The sequence below is a fragment of the Mus caroli genome, unplaced genomic scaffold (genome assembly GCF_978045245.1).
Source record: "Mus caroli unplaced genomic scaffold, Mus_caroli_1 scaffold_10, whole genome shotgun sequence".
NCBI classification, from domain to species: Eukaryota; Metazoa; Chordata; class Mammalia; order Rodentia; family Muridae; genus Mus; species Mus caroli.
In genome coordinates this window covers 70942-93435 of record NW_028227265.1, presented here as the reverse complement: position 1 = coordinate 93435, position 22494 = coordinate 70942, and the positions used below count along the sequence as shown (strand labels likewise).

Genomic DNA, 22494 nt, shown 5'->3' with positions numbered 1-22494 from the left:
CCAAAATGTTGAATACACGATTTAATGCCCAAAATCACTAATTGAGCTACAGCAATGGGATAATATTCAAGGGTTTTATTGGGAGACACATGAGGATAAATCCACAATAGAGGACCTGACTGCCTCAACACTCCTGTTGGTTGACGGAATGTCTTCAAAACGCATAGGAGGATGTCCACTCCTTCTTTCCATCTATACAGCTTGGCCTTCTCTAAACACCTTTCTACCTTTTCTAATGCTACTCGGGCCTCAGGGGTGAGAGCATGAGGTGACAAAAGCTGTGGATCGCCCTTCAATATATCAAAAAGAGGGATTAATTCAAAATTTGATCGCCTCATATATGGACAAATCCAATTTATATCACCTACCAATTTCTGGAAATCATTTAATGTTTTTAAATGATCTTTACGTAATTCTATCTTTTGAGGTGTAATAAAATGTGGAGTAATTCGAGCACCCAAGAACTCTCCTAAATTTCCCATCTGAACTTTGTCAGGTGCTACAAAAAATCGTTTCTTTTCTAATTTTTTTTTCTTTTCTTTTTTTTTCTTTTTGGCCTTTTGTTGACCGATACTCCCTTTTTCATCAGGTTGGCTCTATATGGCCAATCCGGATCATAACTATCCCTTTCATATTGAGCTGCCTCTTCTTCTAGGTCAGCTTCCTCATCTTTATCAAGCTCTGAGTCACTGGAGTCAGAACTTGCTGAACTTATTGTTAAGTCTTTTAATGAGGGACATCTTTTTGCTATTTCCTTTCCTTTCTCATTATTTCCTTTTCCTTTTGAATTTTCCTTTTCTCCCTTTTCCTTTTCTCTCTCTTTTTCACCCCTTTTCTTTCTTTTACTTATATGTTTCCTATCTTCCTCTGACATACTTTCTTGTTGTTCCGTGAAAATTTTCTGACCTGCCTTAACTGCTCCTATCAAACAAAAGCAGAGGCCAGAAATTACAAAAAATGAAACAAAAACACTAAGAGCTACCCACACTGGGTCTATGGGCAAGAGAAACATATCCCTCCTTTTAACCAGGGATCAATTTTGGGAGACTTACCAGTACCACCGTTCCTCAGCTGAAGAGTTCTGAATCCATGAGATCCTCCATTCCCCGTACGGGCCACCACTTTGTTGTGCTCACCTCGTCCAGCAAGAAAAAAACGCAACAGGGTCGGATTCTTCTCAACAGCCTTTTTTATTTTAGGAACACCTCCATGCTACAGGGGAACCCTGGAAACCCTGGGAGGACTGCTTATATACACCCCAGCACTGGGGAGAGCTATGTGTCCTCCTGTGATTGGTCAGTCTGTCGGCACTTTGATTCGTATGCAACCGCTCGGGAGGGGTTGGCACCAGATTCGGGCTAGCGCCTGTGCAATGGCATTGTTTACAGTGCCGGTGTACCAGAGGCCGGCGCCATCTTTTAGGCATGCAGCTGCCTACATAATGCAGGAATGGAATATTAACGTATGGGTTAGAGAGGACGCCAGACTCCAGGAGGTGAGTTTCCGTGAAACTCTTTGCCTCGTGAGTAGCTTCCAAGCCTCTCGGCCTGTCAAGCTGACTCGACCAGAGTGCATGGCATCCTCAGACAAACATTAATGATAAACTGGCAATAATCTAAGCCTAATTCTATACTGTGTCCAGTCATCATTGAGAAGAGTCAACAGATAAAAGAATTAGGGTTAGGTTAGGTCTAGGGTTAGGGTTGCTGTTAGGGATTAGGGTTAGGATTAGCATTAGTGGTTAGGGTTAGGGGTTAGGGGCTAAAGACTAGCTCAGTGGGTAATAGCACTGACTGCTCTAACGAAGGTCCTGAGTTCAAATCCCAGTAACCACATGGTGGCTCACAACCATCCGTAATAAGATATGACGCCCTCTTCTGGTGTGTCTGAAAACAGCTACAGTGTACTTAGATATAAGTTATAATAAATAAATAATTAGATAAGGGTTAGGGATTAGGAATAGGCTCAAACACATTCTCTTTTGTGTGACAAATTTTATAAAGTGTTTGAAAGTGGTATAAAAGCAGTAATGGGGATCATCTTTTAGCAATACTTGATCAGAATATTTTCACCTTTCCGATACCACCATTGACCTCGGCATGATTCTGGGAAATTCAATTCTAGGTGCAACCAGAGTTTCTGAGTTGTAGAAGTTTTCTAGGTGTGTATGGTGTTGGCTGGGTGGACAGGGCAAGTTCTACTTGCTGTGTTGCAAACCCTGTGTCGGAAAGCAGACATTAGATTAATCAACAACTTGGTTTTGTATGTTCTTCAGTAAGGCTGGTATTGCCTGAAACCACAAGTGTGCCTGAGGGGCTTCAGAGCCCTTGCCTACCTTTCTGATCACCTCTGTTCCCAAAGAGAGCTCTAGAACATGGGGCCTCTGCTTGAAAGATAGATTAGTAGTAACTGGAGAGTCAGAAATATAGAGTTTAGGAGTCACTTTTAATTATTTTTGTAGGAGCTGTAAAGTCTGTGTTTAGTTCATTTCTATACATGTACAGTCAAACATAACATTGGTCAAGTACATGTTCTTTCTGTTGGATTTTTCTTAATTCTTTGGATGAAAACATGTTTATTTTTAGGGTTAATATTTTTTAGTCCTTGCCTTCATTCTTTCTCAAATATTGTATACATTCTTGATTGTTGTAGCTTTGTGGTAAGAACAAAAGTCACATTGTATCAAAGTGTGTACCATTCCTTAGTAATCTCATTAAAAATTTTATTGAGTTATTATTTCACATGCCATAGAGATTTGATATCAGCTCTCCTTTTATAAATTCTTATGAATTTTCTTTGGATTTTATTGAATGTGTGCTGCAAATTGAGCATAGCAAACATCCTTTTTTGAGAGGGAATACATCATTTTAATAGTTTTTATAGTAGTATAAAAAGGTAAAAGACATTATTCTATATAATTACTTATTTATCAAACTACAGTATGTGTATAAAACTGAAAATGATTTTTTTTAAGTGTACAAAGCCATAGAAAAGGGAGTTTAGGATAGAATTTGGTAGCACAAAACATGTTGTTTTCATCACATAAATTCTACCAAATATGATTTAATTGAAAAGACAAAATTGAAAATTAAATGTGGTTTAGAATTGCACAATGAATCTGAATGTGACATGCAACTGCCTATTATCATACAAAAACAAATTTTGATGGCAGACATTGGGATTCTCTACAGATATCAACTAAAATTAGTGAAACAGTGTTGTGTGGTTATACTTGAGGTAAAATGGCATGTAAATAGTTTATATATCTGATGTGTTTGGACATATTATCTACATCCATATAACATCACTACCTACCAAGAAAAAAAAAAAGAGAACCATGTTTTCTGTCCATTCTTATTCTACTGTTTATGTGTGAGTACAGTATACAGAGTTCTCATAAAATGACAAAATTGCTAGGGATCCCAGAAATGGCCTCCATATATTTTCCACGCACTTGGAATTAATTTAAAGAAGTATCAGATTCTCATGCTTGTTGCAGTTAGATTCATAGTGGCCTAAATTATAAAATAACCTAACTTCTCATTAGTAGATGACAAGCTGGGTGCCTCAGGAGGACACTGAGCTGAATGAAGGAAGATGATAGCAATGGATGACAGGTGACTCATCTTCATTTTATTCTGATCAAATAACCAGCCTTACTTAGATAGTGACCCTTTTATTTTTGCTTTGGAGAACGGGTTTAGACATTTAACATTTTGATGTATCATGTTGTGTATGTTTCATGTAAAATTAATGTAGCAATGCTGTATAACATTACATACGTATTTCTATTGTTTATATAGTTGTTTAAACCTCAGTTTTCCTTAAAGAGAAGCTAGACAACTCCTTTGGAATTAAACGAGCAGGAAACTCTGTAATTCCACAATCAAAAGTCGTGAGAACTAATACAAGAAAGTGACCTGGGCTTGTTTCCTGAATGATACAGATTTTACATTGCTGAGAGCAAAACTTCTGATTTAACAGATGTAGACAGTGCCCAAGAATGAGATTGTCATAAACTCCTGTGTGATGCGCACCTTCTAAACTGACAGAATGATAACTATCTGTCAAAGTCATTCCTTCTTAACCATAGTAAGAAGCTTAACCATAGTGAATACATTCAAAAGGTTTCTCTCCAGTACATATTCTTTCATGATGATGAAGCCTACAGAATTGTGCAAAGGCTTCACCATATTAAATACACTCACAGGGTTTCTGTCTTAGCACTTCCATTGCTAAGAATAGACATCATGGCCAAGGCAACTCTCATAAAAGCAAACCTTTAATTGGGGACTGGCTTAGTTTCAGAGGTTTAGTCCATTTTCATCATAGCAGGAAGCATGGCAACATGAAGGCAGACAAGGAGTTGAGAGTTCTGCATTTTGATCCAAAGGCATCCAGGAAGAGACTGTCTTTCAGGGGGCTACCAGGAGGGTCTGTTCTGCACTGAGTAGAGCTTCAAAGCCTACCACCAGAGTGATCCACTTCCTCCAACAAGGTCACTCCTCTGAATAGAGCTACTCCCTGTGACAAGCTTATTCAAACTCCCACATTCCACTCCCTGGCCCCCATAAGTTTGTTGGAGTACAGGAATATATGGGGACCATACTTAAACATAGCATAATGAAAAATACATGAGGTTCAACTTTAAAAGTCCCCATCATCTATACCAGTCTCAAAAATATTAAAATTCCAAAGTTCAAGGTCTCTTCTGAGAGTCATCCAATCATGTAACTGTAATCCCCTAAAAAAAGAAAATCAAAAAACATAATTCCAACTGCACAAGATATACTTCACCATTCCTAAATGATATTGTGAGAAAATACTGGACCAAAACAAGACCAAAAACCAGCTGGGAAATCTCCAAACTCTGCATCTCCATATCTTATGTTAAAGCGTTCTTCAGATCTCCAACTCCTTTCTGCTTTGTTCACTGCAGTACAATTCTTTCTCTTTGTCTGGTTTTATTCCCTGAAAGCAGTTTTCCTGAGCAGGTACCCCACAGTTCTAGCATCTCAAAGATCTTGGGGTCTCTGAGGCAATCTCAGTGTTACAGTTTCTTGTTCCAGTGTCTAAGATCCACACATGATCTTCTGCACTCCTCCAAAGATATTGGGTCACTTCTCCAGCTCTGCCCTCTGTATCACTCTAAGTTCTAGTTGACTCCACTCTACTGCTGCTGCTGTTTGTCCTGCTCATCCCATGGGCCTGGCATCTTCAATATGCTGGGTTCTTCTGGTGCAACTATGCTTCACTGATAGTCTCACTTATGCTCCCTTCATGGTGCCAAGCCTCTGCATGACACCTTCATGCCTTCAAAACCAGTACCACCTGGGTGATTCTTACATGTGACCAAGTTCAGCTACAACACAAGGTACAATGTTGGTTATCTCTGGAACACAGCTTCTTTGTCCTCTCAGAAAACACTTCCTAGGAGATTTCACCTCAGTGATGCTGGTCTCTTCTTTATCACTTCTAATCTCTTAGCTACAGCTAACAAACATCAATTTTTCCAGTAGCCCCTTTTATTTTTGCTTCTAAAGCCAGAGCCATATGGACAAAGCTGCTGAGTTCTGCTGCTTGCTGGGCCTGGACATGGCCCCTTCTATTTCATTATCACCATTTTTCTCTCTCCAACTCCTTTACTGCCTCAGCTTGGCTGTCCTGAACTCAGAGATCTGCAAGGCTCTGTATCCACAGGCCTAGACCTAAGCTTTTCTTCATCTGCAACTTGTTCTGTATCAGGATGGACTTGAACTCGAAGATCTGCTTGATGCTCATCTCCTAGGGTTTAAGGGCATGTACCACCATGCCTGGACCACCATGCTTTCCATTTTACATCTTATATTGAAAACCAAGAGTAGCAATCACAATCCATTCCTTGTCAATTTGAAACATACTTGTATCTCCTTATGTCAATATGTAAACAATAACCAGGTTTCTTTCCTCTATGTGTTCTTTTATGTTGCTACAGATGACTGTGACTTTTAAATGCTTTACCACATTGATTACATTCATAAGGTTTCTGTCCAGTATATGTTCTTTTGTGTCTTTGGAGATTAGTCTTACATCCAAAGTCTTTACAACATTGATTGCATTCTAAGGTTTCTTTCTAAAATGTATTCTTTTATGATATTGGAGACTAGTGTAATGTACAAAGGTTTTACCACATTGATTACATTGATAAGGTTTCTCTCCAGTATGCATTCTTTTATGTATTTGAAGACTACAGTGCGCTGCGAAGGCTTTACCACATTGATTACACTCATAGGGTTTCTCTCCAGTATGTGTTCTTTTATGATATTGAAGATTACTCTTTTGTGAAAAGGCTTTATCACATTGATTACATTGATAAGGTTTCTCTCCAGTATGTATTCTTTTATGCTTTTGGAGATTATGCTGAACTGCAAAGGCTTTACCACACTGATTACACTCATAGGGTTTCTCTCCGGTATGTGTTCTTTTATGGTTTCGGAGTTCATTAGGTCTTGCAAAAGCTTTACCACATTGAGTACATTCACAAGGTTTCTCTCCAGTATGCTTTATTTTATGATATTGGAGACTAGAGTGATGTGCAAAGGCTTTACCACATTGATTACATTGATAAGGTTTCTCTCCAGTATGTTTTCTTTTATGATATTGGAGACTAGACTGAAATGCAAAGGCTTTACCACATTGATTACACTCATAAGGTTTCTCTCCAGTATGTGTTCTTTTATGATATTGAAGACTACAATTTTGTGAAAAGGCTTTATCACATTGATTACATTGATAAGGTTTCTCTCCAGTATGTATTCTTTTATGCTTTTGGAAATTATACTGAACTGCAAAGGCTCTACCACACTGATTACATTCATAGGGTTTCTCTCCAGAATGTGTTCTTTTATGTGTTTGGAGTTGAGTGGGTCTTATAAAAGCTTTACCACATTGATTACATTCACAAGTTTTCTCTCCAGTATGTGTTCTTTTATGATATTGAAGACTTCTGTGACATGACAAGACTTTACCACATTGATTACATTCATAAGGTTTCTGTCCAGTATGTGTTCTCTTATGTATTTGGAGATGATTGTAACATTCAAAGGCTTTACCACATTGATTACATTCATAGGGTTTCTCTCCAATATGACTTCTTTCATGCCTGCAACGATAATTGGCACATGTGAAAGCTTTAACATATTCAAACATTTTAAAAGTCTATATGAATTTTACAATTTGGTCTAATGGTAAAGATGAATCAGATATTAAGGTTTTATCACTTTGTTTATATTCATAGTGTTCCCCCTCATTATGGGTTGTTTTACACCTTTGAAGATATCCATCATGGTAAGAGCATTTATTACATGACTCACATTTATAACATCCTTTTTATATATGAGATTTTTATATGATGTATTTTGCATGTCTGAAGATCAATGGAATAAGTCAAAGCTTTAGCACACTATAGTATATATATATATAGTTTGAGTCAAACCACATTTGCAAAGTGACCAGGACAAAGAGAATAATTGCCAAATACCTAGTACCTTAGGGATTTCCTGCAGTATGACTTTGGGCATTGTCCCAGTAAAATCAGAAAACCAAGTAACTGCAAACTTGTATCATATTCAGATAGTCTACCAAAGGCAGAATACTATATATCTTCTCATTGTTCTGAGACAGAAACAGGGGAATTGCTTCTTTCAATTTTCCTATATTCACGTGGCTTTTATCCATTGTGACACATGATATATGTATTAAAAGAAGAATAACAAATGAAAAGTTTCCACACTGCATTCACACAGTTTGACATTTTGCTCCTCATAGACATGTGGAATATGGATTAAGGTTTCTCCATGACAACACTCTTGACTCTCATAAATTGCCCTCTCAATAAACTTAGCAATGTCACTACAAGTATATGAGTATCACCAACTTTACCATGGACTATTTGCTTATTAGAAGATTTTGGATGGGAGTTGGAAAGATGGCTCAGTGGTTAAGAGCACTGACTGCTCTTCCAAAGGTCCTGAGTTTGACTCCCAACAACCACATGGTTGCTCACAACCATCTGTAATGGGATCTGATGCCCTCTTCTGGTGTGTCTGAAAACACCTTCAGTGTACTCTTATACATAAAATAAATAGTTCTTAAAAAAAAAAAAAGATATGTGAAGTGAGGTATGGGGCATGCACTCTTTTAAAAAATAGGTTTTGGAGCTATAACCTATTCAACGTGTATACCTTTTGCAATATCTAAGTGTTATGAGATTGAACGATTGGTAGTTCTACAGCATAGCTCTAGTGCAGCTACAAATCAAATAAAGATATTGGTTAAGTTACTGTAGCCTTATCTTTGTTCTTAGAGGAATGCCTTGTAAACACAAATCAGGTAACTGACATTGAGGTACATGGTTCTGTGAAAATATTATAATCATAGCTACACTTAAAGGACTGATATTTTACACTCTTGTTTTTCTTTAGAGCTTCTAAGAAATACTAAAATTTCCTCAGAGTTGTATTTGTATCAGCTTGCACAAGAAAATTACCTTTCATGTCTTCTAGAACTTTGACAATGTTCTTCAATATGATGGTCTTGCCAATTGTAGCCTAAAACGCAATATCAGAAAATGAATAATATAGTATTGGAAATTAGACAAAATTCAAGTTACAGTGAATTTTCACAGTACTGTGAAAGCTGTGAACATTCCGTGAACCTGATTTATTCAACTCATTCTTCCTCATTTTCAATTGAAATAACATAAGATCAATAACAAAGAAACATTTGTTCCCTTATTTTGAAAAGCAAAAGAAAATTCACAGTCTTACCTATATTAGTGAGGTTCTGGTAGGTCTCCAACATCACCTCTTCATAGAGACTTTTCTGGGAAGAATCCAGCAAATCCCACTCTTCCTCAGTGAAGTTCACATGCACATCATCATAAGTCACTGCATCCTAAAATATCCCATACATGTATACAACACAAAGCATGATACTAACATCACTGTAAAATAAATATATGCTTCCTTGACAATATATTCACATAATTCTGGTGCTTTCTCCACTTATTTCCTGACACAGAAGTTATAATCTAATCAGCAAGCTATTTTAGAAGGAAACTGAATTATGTGTTCACCTGTGTCACTTCTGAACCCTTTGAATAGGATATAGCCTTGCAAGACAAATTACAATTGATAGAGGGGGAAGGAGAGAGGCAAACAGATCAACATTATTAAGCATACATCAGAAAAATTGTATGAACAATCACAAAGTACAAAAATGATGGGCAAGCTGGGTATGTTTGCTCATGGCTTTAATCCCAGAGGCACAGGGATTCATTGAGTTCCATGCCAGCCTGGGCTACTCAATGAGTTCCAGGACAGCAAGAGGTGTGTATTAAGACCCTCATTCCCCTGCAAAATGCAATCAAGCCAACAAAAAACATAGAAAGAATTCAGAGATCTTTACTGAAGTTCCTACAAAAAAAATTATACATTCACTACAGTTCTGTAGTCATCTGGCAGAAACCTGAAGTGCCAGAGTTTAAACTGAAACATAAATAAAATTTTAAAAAAGAGAATGCATGTTTAAACAGTTACAAATGGACAGATGAAAATACTAGTAATATAAGTGTTGATTATAAATGAGCAACATAGGGTAAGGGAGATGGTTCAGCAGTGGAAAGCTCTTACTGGTCTTCCATATAAAGGGGTCAATTGCCAGTATTTACATGAGTTTAAGTGTTCTGAGGAACAACATGTTCATCTGACAATAGTAAAGATGAGACACACATGATATTCATATGCATGCACACTGGCAAAAAACCTCATACTCTTTGGAAAAATTCAATAGGTAGGAAAAATGTCACACACCTACAATCCAATGACTCTGAAGCCTTGGGTAGTATTGATGTCATGAACACATGCCATCCTGAGAAATAGAATATGGTCTGGATATTCTTGGCCAAACATCAACATTCAAGATGTGGATGAAGATCTGCACAACAGCATACGCTTGCATGTACAAAAACCTACATTCCAAGCACATAAGCTAATAATATAAAAACAAAATCAGGCAAGCATGTTGGTCCACATCTAATCCCCTTCAGAAGAGGAAAGGCTACACAGAGAAACTTTGTCTTGAAAAACAAAAACAAAAGAAATAAAATTAAAAATAAAAAAGAAACTGCCAGGCTTGCAAAATGGCTTAGTATTGAATAGCAAATGCTTCTACAGTATCTTATGTGATTTAGGGACAGAGTCCAAATGGTGAATGTATGAGAGCATGAGAAGAAAGCTGAATGACCAGTTTCAACCACAACACAGTAGCCAAAAAGAACAAAATCTGTCCTGTCTAAAAGAAATGCAGGGGCAAAGATGGAGCAGAGACTGAGGGAATAGCTAATGATAACTCACCCAACTTGAGACCCACCTATGGACAAGCACCAATCATTAACATTAAGGATTTGAAAGATCCTGACAGAATGTAAAAGGACACAGAAGCCCTGAAATTGGCAAGATAGATGTCAGTGTTAGCAGAACTAGCTTCATTGATTTAAAAAAAAATAGAGGTGCACAATGCTCTGGCCACTCCTTGAACCTGTGTCTGCCAATGTTTTGACCGTTCCTTGACCCATGTGTGTGTCCACTGATGAAGCCCATTGCCAGGTGTTTGTGATATTGGTTGCTGAGAGTCAGAAAATCTCCCCAGCAACCACAGCCCGGCCAATCCTGAGTTGCTACATCTGCACCAGACTCTTTCCTTGTACCCCTCCCATACCCATTTCTTGAGAATAGACATTGTTTAGATCTGGAAATCCCCTACTCCCCCCCTTCTCCTTTCTCCCCTGAGGGCCTATAAAAAACTGGGACCTTTTTCCTCTCGAGATCGACTCCTCTACCCCTGCGTGGGATATGAGTCGTCCCCAGAGCTCTGGCTTTCCCCAAATAAACCCTAACCCTATCGTGAGTTCTTGGGTGTCCGCTATTGTCCTGAGGCCTGAGAGAGGGGCTCCTTTCGGAGTCTTTCAGATACTTTGTTTTGCTTGCTGACAGGACCTTAGCATAATTGTCCTCTAAGAGGCTCCACCCAGCAGCTCACTAAAACAGATGCAGAAATGCATAGCCAAATATTGAATGGACCTTGGGGACTCTTATGAAAGTGTGCAGAGCAGGACTGAAGACTCTGAGCAGGATAGGAACTCAACAGGAAGAGCAACAGACACAATTAACCTGGACCCTTGGGGACTCTCAGAGACTGAGCCACCAACCAAAGGCTGGACTAAGGTTCCTGGCACATATGTAGCAGATGTGCAGCTCAGACTTCATGTGGCTCTCCCAACAACTGGAGTAGAGGCTGTCCCTAAAGCTCTTGACTATCTTTGGAAACTGTTCCCTTAAGGACACTGTCATGTCTGGCCTTAGTGGGAAAGAATGCACCCAACCCAACAGACACTTAATACGCCATGATTGGGGAACATGCAGGAGGGCCCACAGCCACTCAAAGGAGAAACAGAGGGGATTGGGGACAGGGACTCTATGAGGGGGGTGACCTGGAGTGGGAACAGTGATCAGGAAGATAGTGAATATATAAATTATTGGAGAAACAAAACATAAAAAAAAAAGAAAGAAATCTGTTGAGTCCACAGACAGATAAATCCTATCCCCTAATAAAAAATCTGGAAAGGGTCCTCCTAAAAGAGTCTCTATAAGCTCACCAAAGAAAGCCACGAAGGACAGACAAGTATTCAAAGATATCAACTTATCTAGGAACATTTTGTTTCAATCAACTACATTCTGACCCTGGGCACTATAGGCTCATATTCACCCTGTGATGAAAATGCATTTGGTGTAACTTCAATGATCCTAATAGTCTGTAGAAGCTCCTAAACTGTTCAAATGTTCAAAGTCTCTTCTGACACTCAGGGAAATTTCTTGATTGCCACTTCTTTTAAAATCTGAACACAAGTTATATCTTTCCAACATACAATGGCACAGAATACCCCTTCCCATTCCAATTGATAGGCATGTGCACATAGGGAGGGGAAATTGGAGCAAGGCAAGAAACATAGCAGGGCAAACACCAAATCATATTCCTTTGTTTGAGATACACTGGACTTCACTTTTTAAGGGCTTAGATGGACCAATTCCTGTAACTTCTCATGAATCTCTCAGTTTGGGTACTTTCTTTCCCTGTGTGCATCTCTGCATGACAGTTTTCTCAATGCCTTAGGTATCTCAACATTTTTGTTCACAAAATGCAACTCAATCTTCATCCTCACAACTTCAATACAATGAACTCTCACAGAATCTTCACTGGGACTCTGACTCTGCCAAAAGATGGTTAGAATAGTGCCGAACTGAAACCATAGAGGAAGTGTTTATAACCTTAAATTTTTTATCGTTCAGTTTCCAGTACCAGCACAATATGAGTGATTCTGTCATGTTTGGCTTCTAAGTTGATCAACTCTACCATGCTTGGACCACAGTTGGGAGGTTTTATTTCAAGTTCCTTCCAGTGACTAGGAATCACTTTGTCTACTCCTTCCATTAATTCAAACTGAACAGGAGGGAATGTTACCCTTAGGGCACCTTTTTAGTCCTATACCAACAATGGCATGTGCTCTACTATGTTCACAGCAGTTCTATTCATAATAGCTGGAAACTGGAAACAACCCAGATGCCCCTCAACAGAACAGTGGATACAGAAAATGTGGTTCACTTTAAAAAATGGAATAATATTCAGCTATTAAAAACAAGAACATCATGAAACTTGTAAGCACATGAACAGAACTAAAAAATATCATCCTGAGTGAAGTAATCCAGACCCAAAAGGACATGCATATATGTACTCACTCACAAGTAACTATTAACCATAAAGTACAGGTTATCCATGCTACATTCCAGACCCAAAAAAGCTAACCCAAGTGATCATGGTTGAATCTCCTTCAGAAGGCAAAATAAAACATAGGAGGCTGTGGAAAGCCGTGCAGCGAGCAATCGCTGTGGAGAGCCGTGCGCGTGCCGCGAGCAATCACCATTATAAGATGGCGCTGGCCTCCGCTGTGACAAACTAGTAAACAAGCCTTGTGTGCAAGTGCGAGTGTGAACTCACTCCTAGTCACTGCCCATTCTCGGGGTGTAATAGTGGTGTGATGGGCGAGCAACGAATCAAGAGCTGTCACGCCACATCAGGTGCTGAAACGTCATGGCTGAGTGCTATATAATGGACTCCATTTTCTGGGGTCTGGATCTTCCTGAGAAGTAAGCAATTGCTTTGCCGCAGAAGATTCCGGTTGTCCTGAGTGTGTTCTTGCCGGAGGGGACAAAAGCTCAGGATACGTGGCGCCGAAGACCCGGGGACTTTATACCATCATACCGGCGCAAGGAAGATCCCTCGTTCGCGGGGCGGAATCAGAACTGCAGGACATTACAGCTCTGCAAGGTAAGTATAGTCTTGAAATTTCTCCAGAGTTAGATGCCCTTTTGATTGTTTGCACGGCGATTGCACTTTCCCTTTTGGTTTCGTTTTGCTTCCACCGCTGGAACTGCTGACTGGTTCCCAGTCGCAGTCAGGCTCGGACATCACCTGGACAGTGCCTGGACAGCGACTAGTTTCAGTCACGGTCAGGACTGGATAGCGGCAGTATGGGAATTTCTCACTCTGTAGTAGTGGCGTTAAGGTCGGTCCTGAAGCAGTGTGGCCTAAAAATCGCCACTAAGAGTATAGAGGCATTTGTCAGGGAGGTAGACCATGTGGCACCATGGTATGCTTGCTCGGGTTCGTTAACTGTCACTTCTTGGGACAAACTGAAAAGAGATCTAGTTAGGGAACAGCAGAATGGCAAACTTAAAGCAGGGATCATGCCGTTATGGAAATTGGTGAGATCGTGCTTAACAGATGAGGATTGTCAGCAAATGGTAGAAGCGGGGCAGAAGATTTTGGACGAAATTCAAGACAGTCTATCAGAGGCAGAGTGGGGAGAGAGATTGAAAGTTGGGACGAAACAAGGTGCACCGAAGAATTTAGGCCTTTCCACGGGCCTTGAGCCCGAGGAAAAGAGATATAAAGGAAAGAATGCCTTGGGAGAGATTAGAAAAAGGGATGGAAAGGGGGAGAAGAAGAGAGAAAGAACTGGAGAGGCACGTAAGGAAAGGAGCCTCTACCCACCATTAGATGAGTTTAAGGCACTAGCTGTCAGTAGCTCAGAATTGGATAAGGAACTTAGCTCCTCTGAGGAGACAGACTTAGAGGAAGAAAGATACCAGCTAGATGAAAGACGAGCTAATCAGTCACAGAATAACATAAAGAAAGCAAAAGTAGCTAGAGACAAATGTCAAATCACTATGCGATCTTCAGATCCGCAACCTCTGGGTCCTAGTACACCTCCGCCCTACGTGCAGAGGTATCAATCAGACTCATTCATTTCAAAAGAGGAACAGAGAAAAGTGCAGCAAGCGTTCCCAGTCTTTGAAGGCGCAGAGGGCGGACGCGTTCATGCCCCAGTGGAGCATATACAGATTAAAGAACTAGCAGAGTCAGTTCGTAACTATGGAGTCAATGCCAACTTTACTGTAGCCCAAGTCGAAAGGCTTGCAACTCTGGCAATGACCCCCGGCGATTGGATGACCGTAGTAAAAGCCGCATCTCCTAACATGGGAATGTATTTAGAATGGAAAGCTTTGTGGCAAGACTCCTGCCAAGCACAGGCAAGGGCCAATGCCAATGTTGAAGGGGACCAAGGAACATGGACTTTTGAGTTGCTTACAGGTCAGGGACAACACGCTAATAACCAGACAAATTACCATTGGGGAGCTTATGCTCAGATCTCAGCTGCTGCAGTTAAGGCATGGAAGGCACTCTCTAAGAAGGGAGAGGCAAGTGGGCATTTGACCAAGATCACCCAGGGCGCACAGGAGTCATTCTCAGATTTTGTGGCTAGAATGACAGAAGCGGCAGGGAGAATTTTTGGGGACCCAGAGACAGCTATGCCTTTAATTTAACAGTTGATCTATGAACAGGCTACCCAGGAATGCAGGGCGGCTATTACACCTAGAAAGAGCAAGGGACTGCAGGACTGGTTGAAGGTTTGCCGTGAGCTTGGAGGGCCACTCACTAATGCAGGTTTAGCAGCTGCCATTCTACAAGGGCAAAAATGCCCTGACATGGCTGAGCTCAAACTCTGCTATAATTGTGGCAAACCGGGACACTTAAAAAAGGACTGTAGAGCCCTTGTCAAAAGGAGAGCACCAGGACTGTGTACTAAGTGTGGAAAAGGATATCATTGGGCTAGAGATTGTCATTCAGTCAGGGACATTAGAGGCAAGCCCCTGCAGCCAGGATTCCCTCAAGCAGTAGATAATGAGACCATTCCAAAAAACCAGTACAGGGCCCTCAGGTCTCAGGGCCCGAAAACATATGGGACCTCGACAGGCAAAAGGTGGACCCCACAGTCCGCAGGGCAACAGAAGGATCAGCTGGGTTGGACCTCCGTACCACCACCCGATTCATGCTAATGCCCCAAATGGGGGTACAGCCTATTCCTACTGACTATAAAGGACCTCTGCCATCCGGGAGTGTTGGCCTAATATTGGGCCGGGCCTCCCTTACCTTACAAGGTCTTATTGTTCACCCTGGAGTCGTAGATCAAGACTATGAAGGGGAACTTCAAGTTCTCTGTTCCTGTCCTCAGGGTGTCTTTTCTATTTCACAAGGGGATAGAATAGCTCAGTTAATAATTTTGCCAAGCCTACATGGCTGTTTTCCTTCCTCTGGTGTCCCTCGAGCTACCAGAGGGATTGGTTCTACTGGAAATGATTCTGCTTACTTAGTGATGCCTCTTGACTCCAGGCCATTCTTAGAATTAGTTATAGAAGGAAAACAATTTAAAGGGATTTTAGACACAGGAGCAGATAAAAGTATCCTTTCTTCCCAATGGTGGCCAAAAACTTGGCCTGTTACTCAGTCATCACATTCTTTGCAAGGTTTAGGTTATCAGTCCTGTCCCACTATTAGTTCCCGTTCTTTGAGCTGGACAGCTCCTGAAGGTCAAACAGGACGATTCACTCCCTATGTTTTACCACTCCCAGTAAATCTCTGGGGGAGAGACATCTTACAGGCACTAGGACTGACCTTGACTAATGAATACTCACCACAAGCTGTTCAAATAATGAAGAAAATGGGCTATAAAGAAGGAAGGGGATTAGGGAAAGGAGAGCAGGGTAAACTTGAACCTATCCCTCAAAAAGGTAATAATGGGAGACAAGGTTTGGGTTTTTTCTAGGGGCCGTTGAGGGCTCCATGTCCATACCATGGCTTACAGAGGAAGTTGTATGGGTTCCTCAATGGCCTCTCTCCTCTGAAAAGTTAGAAGCAGCTACAAAACTAATTTCTGAACAGCTACGCTTGGGTCATTTAGAGCCCTCTACCTCACCCTGGAATACACCTATTTTTGTAATTAAGAAAAAAATCTGGCAAATGGCGCTTATTACATGATCTTAGAGCTATTAATGCACAAATGCGTCTATTTGGACCAGTTCAGCGAGGGCTACCATTGCTTTCTGCCTTACCCAAAAATTGGGAAATTATAATTATAGATATTAAAGATTGCTTTTTCTCTATACCTTTATGCCCTCAAGATAGGCAAAGATTTGCATTTACCATCCCAGCCATTAGTCATTTAGAGCCGGATCAAAGATACCAATGGAAGGTCCTACCTCAGGGGATGGCGAATAGTCCCACCATGTGTCAACTGTATGTGCAATTGGCACTTAAGTCAGTTAGAGAGCATTTTCCATCATTACAGGTGATAATTTATATGGATGACATTTTGATTTGCCATAAAAATTCACAATTATTGCAAGATGCATACCCTATATTAATAAAAACATTAGGGCAATGGGGATTGCAGGTGGCCACTGAAAAGGTGCAAGTTGCTCAAATGGGAGCCTTCCTAGGGTCACTCATTTATCCTGACAAAATTGTTCCTCAAAAATTAGAGATTCGCAAAGATCAACTACATACCTTGAATGATTTCCAAAAATTGCTAGGAGATATTAATTGGCTAAGACCATTTTTGAAAATTCCATCAGCAGAATTAAAGCCCTTGTTTGACATATTAGAGGGAGATACCCACATCTCCTCCCACAGAGCACTTACCCCAGCTGCATGTCAAGCTTTACAAACGATAGAAAAGGCCTTACAAGATGCCCAATTACAACACATTGAGGAGTCAAAGTCATTTGAATTGTGCATATTAAAAACTGCACAGTTACCAACAGCAGTCTTATGGCAAAAAGGACCCTTATTGTGGGTCCATCCTAATGCTTCCCCTGCAAAAATTATTGAGTGGTATCCTAATGCAATTGCTCAACTTGCACTTAGGGGGATAAAAGCAGCTATTACTTATTTTGGGAAAGAACCTCATATGCTAATCGTACCTTATACTTCTGCTCAAGTTCAAACCCTGGCAGCAACAACTAACGATTGGGCAGTCTTGGTTGCCTCTTATTCAGGACAAATTGATAATCATTATCCAAAACATCCAATTTTACAATTTGCCTTAAGCCAAGCCATAGTGTTTCCAGTAATTCCGGATGGGGTAGTAGTGTATACAGATGGATCCAAATCTGGCATAGGTGCATATGTAGTAAATGGCCAAGTAACATCTAAACAATATAATGAGACATCACCCCAGGTTGTAGAGTGTTTGGTAGTTCTAGAAGTCCTTGAAACTTTTCCAGGACCGCTCAATATTGTATCTGACTCTTCATATGTGGTCAATGCAGTTAATATGCTTGAAGTTGCTGGCTTAATTAGACCCTCTAGCAAGCTTGCTCACATTTTTCAGCAAATTCAGTCAGCCTTGTTACATAGAAGACATCTTGTGTATATTACTCATGTTAGGGCTCATTCTGGCCTTCCTGGCCCCATGTCTCATGGAAATGACTTGGCAGATGAAGCCACTAGAATCGTGGCTGCTGCTCTGTCCTCGCAGGCAGAGGCTGCAAGGGAGTTTCATAAACACTTCCACGTGACGGCTGAAACATTACGCCGCCGTTTCACTTTAACTAGGAAAGAAGCTCATGACATTGTCACCCAATGTCAAAACTGTTGTCAATTTCTGCCTACTCCTCATGTAGGGGTAAACCCCCGAGGCATCAGACCATTACAGGTCTGGCAAATGGATGTCACTCATATTTCCTCCTTTGGAAGAAACCAATATTTACATGTTTCCATTGACACCTGCTCTGGTGTTATGTTTGCTACACCTTTAACAGGTGAGAAAGCCTCTCATGTTATACAGCACTGTTTAGAAGCATGGAGTGCTTGGGGCAAGCCCACAATTCTTAAAACTGATAATGGACCAGCATATACCTCTACTAAATTTCAGCAATTTTGTCATCAAATGGATGTCACTCACTTGACTGGCCTTCCTTATAATCCTCAAGGACAAGGCATTGTGGAACGTGCCCACCATACACTTAAGTCTTATCTTATAAAACAAAAAGGGGGAGTTGATGAGACTCTGCCCTCAGTGCCAAGAGTAGCTGTATCTATGGCACTCTTTACACTTAATTTTTTGAATCTTGACAAGCAAGGTCACTCTGCAGCTGATCGACATAGCTCAGACCCTGATAGACCAAAAGAAATGGTCAAATGGAAGGATGTCTTAACTGGTCTGTGGAAAGGCCCGGATCCTATTTTGATAAGATCCAGGGGAGCTGTTTGTGTTTTTCCACAGAGTGAAGACAACCCATTTTGGCTGCCGGAACGACTCACCCGCAAGATATTCATCAAGGATGGTGCAGAAGATGCAGACCTCCCGAGGACTGCTCCTGATCCTGACAATGCTGAACTTGTCTCAGGTTCCTAGTATGAGGGGCGAACAGAGATGGGCCATTCTCTCGACTTTCCCTAAACCAATGCCAGTTCGCCATAATGCTATAGTTTTTTCCAAAATTCTTTACTACTAATAAAACATTAGATTTGCCATATCTACCCTATGATCCTACCCGAGCACCATTAGGGGAAAATCGCTCTTTATTAGAACAGGGTTCTTTATGTTTTCAAATTAATGGACCAGGAAAATGTATCAACCTCACAGCTCGAGCTTTGGGGAAGTTTAATGAGCACCGAGGAGGTTGGGTAAGCACAACCCAAGATACTTCCAACGCAGATATAACCTTTACAAATTGGACCTTTTGGCAGGAGGCAATTTAGGTTAATGGTACATTTCTACCACCTAACTTTTCAGACAAAGAACGTCCCCACCAGCCAAAAATAGCCCCTCATTGTAGCTTGGAAGATGAAGGGCTGATACTGCCTTGGTCTGATTGTCAATCCTCCATCACTCGTTGGGCAGATCAGAGTAAAACCTTTTCCTTTTCTCCCAACATGATAGATGACCCAGAGAAGGAATTTGTTATGAAAGAGGGACTTTTCATACAGGACTTTAGAATGCATCCCTTTCACAAGTGGGTGCTTTGTGGAGTCAATGGCAGTTGTACAGAACTCAATCCTTTGATCTTTATCCAGGGAGGAGCAGTTGGAAAGGCTTCTTTTACTGGCATCTCAAGATTTGCTCAGTATTGGGGAATACATGCTGCCTCCCAGGATTCTTATGGATATACTAATACCAGTGTAGAGATCACTGGGTTCAATAAAACTTTGGTAAACCAGATTAATTATCCATCTACCCCAGTCTGTGTTTACCCCCTTTTCTTGTTTATTCTTTCAAATGATTCATTTGAAGTCTGTTCCAATGATTCTTGTTGGATTTCTCAATGTTGGGACGTAACAAAGAACACCTGTGCCATGGTAGCATGGATCCCACGTTGGATCCCTGTTCCGGTGGAAACACCCTCCACCTTATCCCTGTTTCGACAAAAAAGAGATTTTGGAATTACTGCTGCCGTGATCATAGCAATTTCAGCCAGTGCAGCTGCTGCTACAGCTGCAGGGTATGCTATGGCTAGTACGGTTCAATCAGGCACAAAATTAAATCAGCTTTCAGCAGATCTGGCTGATGCCATCACTGTCCAAAATTCTGCTAGTACCAAGTTAAAGGGAGGGCTGATGATATTGAATCAGCGCCTTGACCTGGCAGAAGAACAGATAGGAGTTCTATACCAGATGGCCCAGTTGGGTTGTGAAAGAAAACTGGAAGCCCTGTGTATTACCAGTGTCCAATATGAAAATTTTACTTATGCAGCTAATCTGTCTAGACAGCTTTCCTTGTATCTTGCAGGAAATTGGTCTGAGGGATTCGATGAGACTCTTGAGGCCCTGAGGGTGGCAGTTTTAAAGATCAACTCAACGCGAGTGGACCTGTCATTGACAGAGGGCCTCTCCTCCTGGATTTCATCTGCATTTTCTTATTTTAAGGAATGGGTGGGGGTGGGTTTATTTGGTGTTGCCACCTGCTGTGGACTTGTGTTCATGCTCTGGTTGGTTTGCAAGCTCAGAACCCAACAAACACGTGACAAGGTTGTGATAGCTCAAGCACTTGCTGCCATTGAGCAAGGCGCCTCCCCCCAAATCTGGCTATCTATGCTCAAAAATTAGTTGACATCGGTGGCTGGCCTCTTTTGTAGAGTTCGCCATAGGTCATTTAGTAGTTACTGTCACATAGCACTGCGGTATCCAGGGACGGTCAACTTTCCTCATGCACAGATCATCCTAAGACACGGGACCCAGTGGCGATAGGGTTACCCTATGACAGGAAAGGCTGTGACATTGGAGGAACGACCTAAGACAGGAGCCACAGCGGATGGGCATAATTACACAGACCTAGTCCAGCCTCAATTTAATAAAATAAAAAGGGGGAGATGTGGAAAGCCGTGCAGCAAGCAATCGCTGTGGAGAGCCGTGCGCGTGCAGCGAGCAATCACCATTATAAGATGGCGCTGGCCTCCGCTGTGACAAACTAGTAAACAAGCCTTGTGTGCAAGTGCGAGTGTGAACTCACTCCTAGTCACTGCCCATTCTCGGGGTGTAATAGTGGTGTGATGGGCGAGCAACGAAACAAGAGCTGTCACGCCACATCAGGTGCTGAAACGTCATGGCTGAGTGCTATATAATGGACTCCATTTTCTGGGGTCGGGATCTTCCTGAGAAGTAAGCAATAAAGCTTTGCCGCAGAAGATTCCGGTTGTCCTGAGTGTGTTCTTGCCGGCGGGGACAAAAGCTCAGGATAGGAGGCAGACAGGGAGAGGGAACTTGGTGGGAAGCAGGATTGGAAATGGGAAGGGGGAACAGTCAGGAACAGTTGTGGTGAGAGACAGGAGAGAGGGTCATAGAACCAGGAAATCTGCAGCTAGCATTGGGGGGAGGGAGATGTAGGGACATCTTTAGGAGACCATGGATATAAAAGGCACCCAGGAGTCTATGGGGGTGACATGAGCTGAGATGCATAGCAGTGGGATGTGGAATGTGAAGAGGCTACTTCCTGCAGCCAGGATTGACAGCCAGTGGAGATTTAAGGACACCACTTGAACCATAAAACTTTCTACCCAAAATTTGTCCTGTAACAAGAAATGCAGGCACAGGGGCTGGAGAGATGGCTCAGCGGCTAAAAACACTGACTGCTCTTCCCAAAGTCCTGAGTTTAAATCCCAGCAACCACATGGTGGCTCACAACCACCCATAATGAGATCTGATGCCCTCTTCTGGGGTGTCTGAAAATAGCTACAGTATACTTACACATAATAAATAAATCTTAAAAGAAAAGAAAAGAAAAAAAGAAATGCAAGCACAAAGATGGAGCAGACACTAAGGGAAGAGTCAATCTATACCTTTCACAACTTGAAACTCATCCCATGGACAAGCATTAATCCCTGATATTATTCAGAATACTTTTATACATGCAGTCAGGAGCCTACACAGCAGCTGACTGAAACAGATGCAGAGATTCACAGACAAAGATTGGACACCACAGACAAATAAAAAACTCCATGAAATTTACAAGAAAATAGATTAAAATAGAAAAAAAATCACCCTAAGTGAGGGAAACAAATATGGTATGCATTGATTTAAAAATGGATATCAATTGTTAGGTAAATGATAATCAAGCTACACTCCACATACCCGGAGAGGATAGGTAAAGAGGAGGGCTACAGGAGATAAGAATGGATCTCCCTGGAAAGGGAACTAGAATAGGTTCTGTGGGCGGACTAAAGATGAACAGGGACAGCGTAAGAGGGAGTCCAGTGCAGGGAGAACAACTAGAATTATGGGGCACTTGCGAGTTAATATAGAAACCTAGTGTACTGGTAACTTCCTGGAATCTATGAGGGTGACCTTAGTGAGGACTCCTAGTAATGGAGAATACAGAGACTGGCCATCTTTTGTGGCCGGGCAGGGCTTCAGTAGGAGAACTGGGTTATATTCAGTTGAATTGTTGGCAGAGAAGGTACCATGGGGATCCCTAAACAACACTGAATACCAACAGGTTTGGAAGTTTGGAGACTGCAACTCCAGTTTTCTAGTCTCTTTGGGATGAAAAGGCACACTATA

General features: G+C 41.3%; 1 protein-coding gene across 1 annotated transcript in view; it reads right to left on the bottom strand.

Moving 5' to 3' along the window:
• Positions 1-1874: 1874 nt before the first annotated feature.
• LOC147002180 (uncharacterized) overlaps positions 1875-22494 on the bottom strand; it is a 28201-nt gene continuing 7581 nt past the window's right edge. Inside the window, 4 exon segments of the mRNA XM_085843504.1 lie at positions 1875-6105; positions 6108-7141; positions 8528-8588; positions 8808-8934. Of these exon segments, the coding sequence (XP_085699630.1) occupies positions 5969-6105; positions 6108-7141; positions 8528-8588; positions 8808-8934 (1359 nt within the window). The 3' untranslated portion in view covers positions 1875-5968.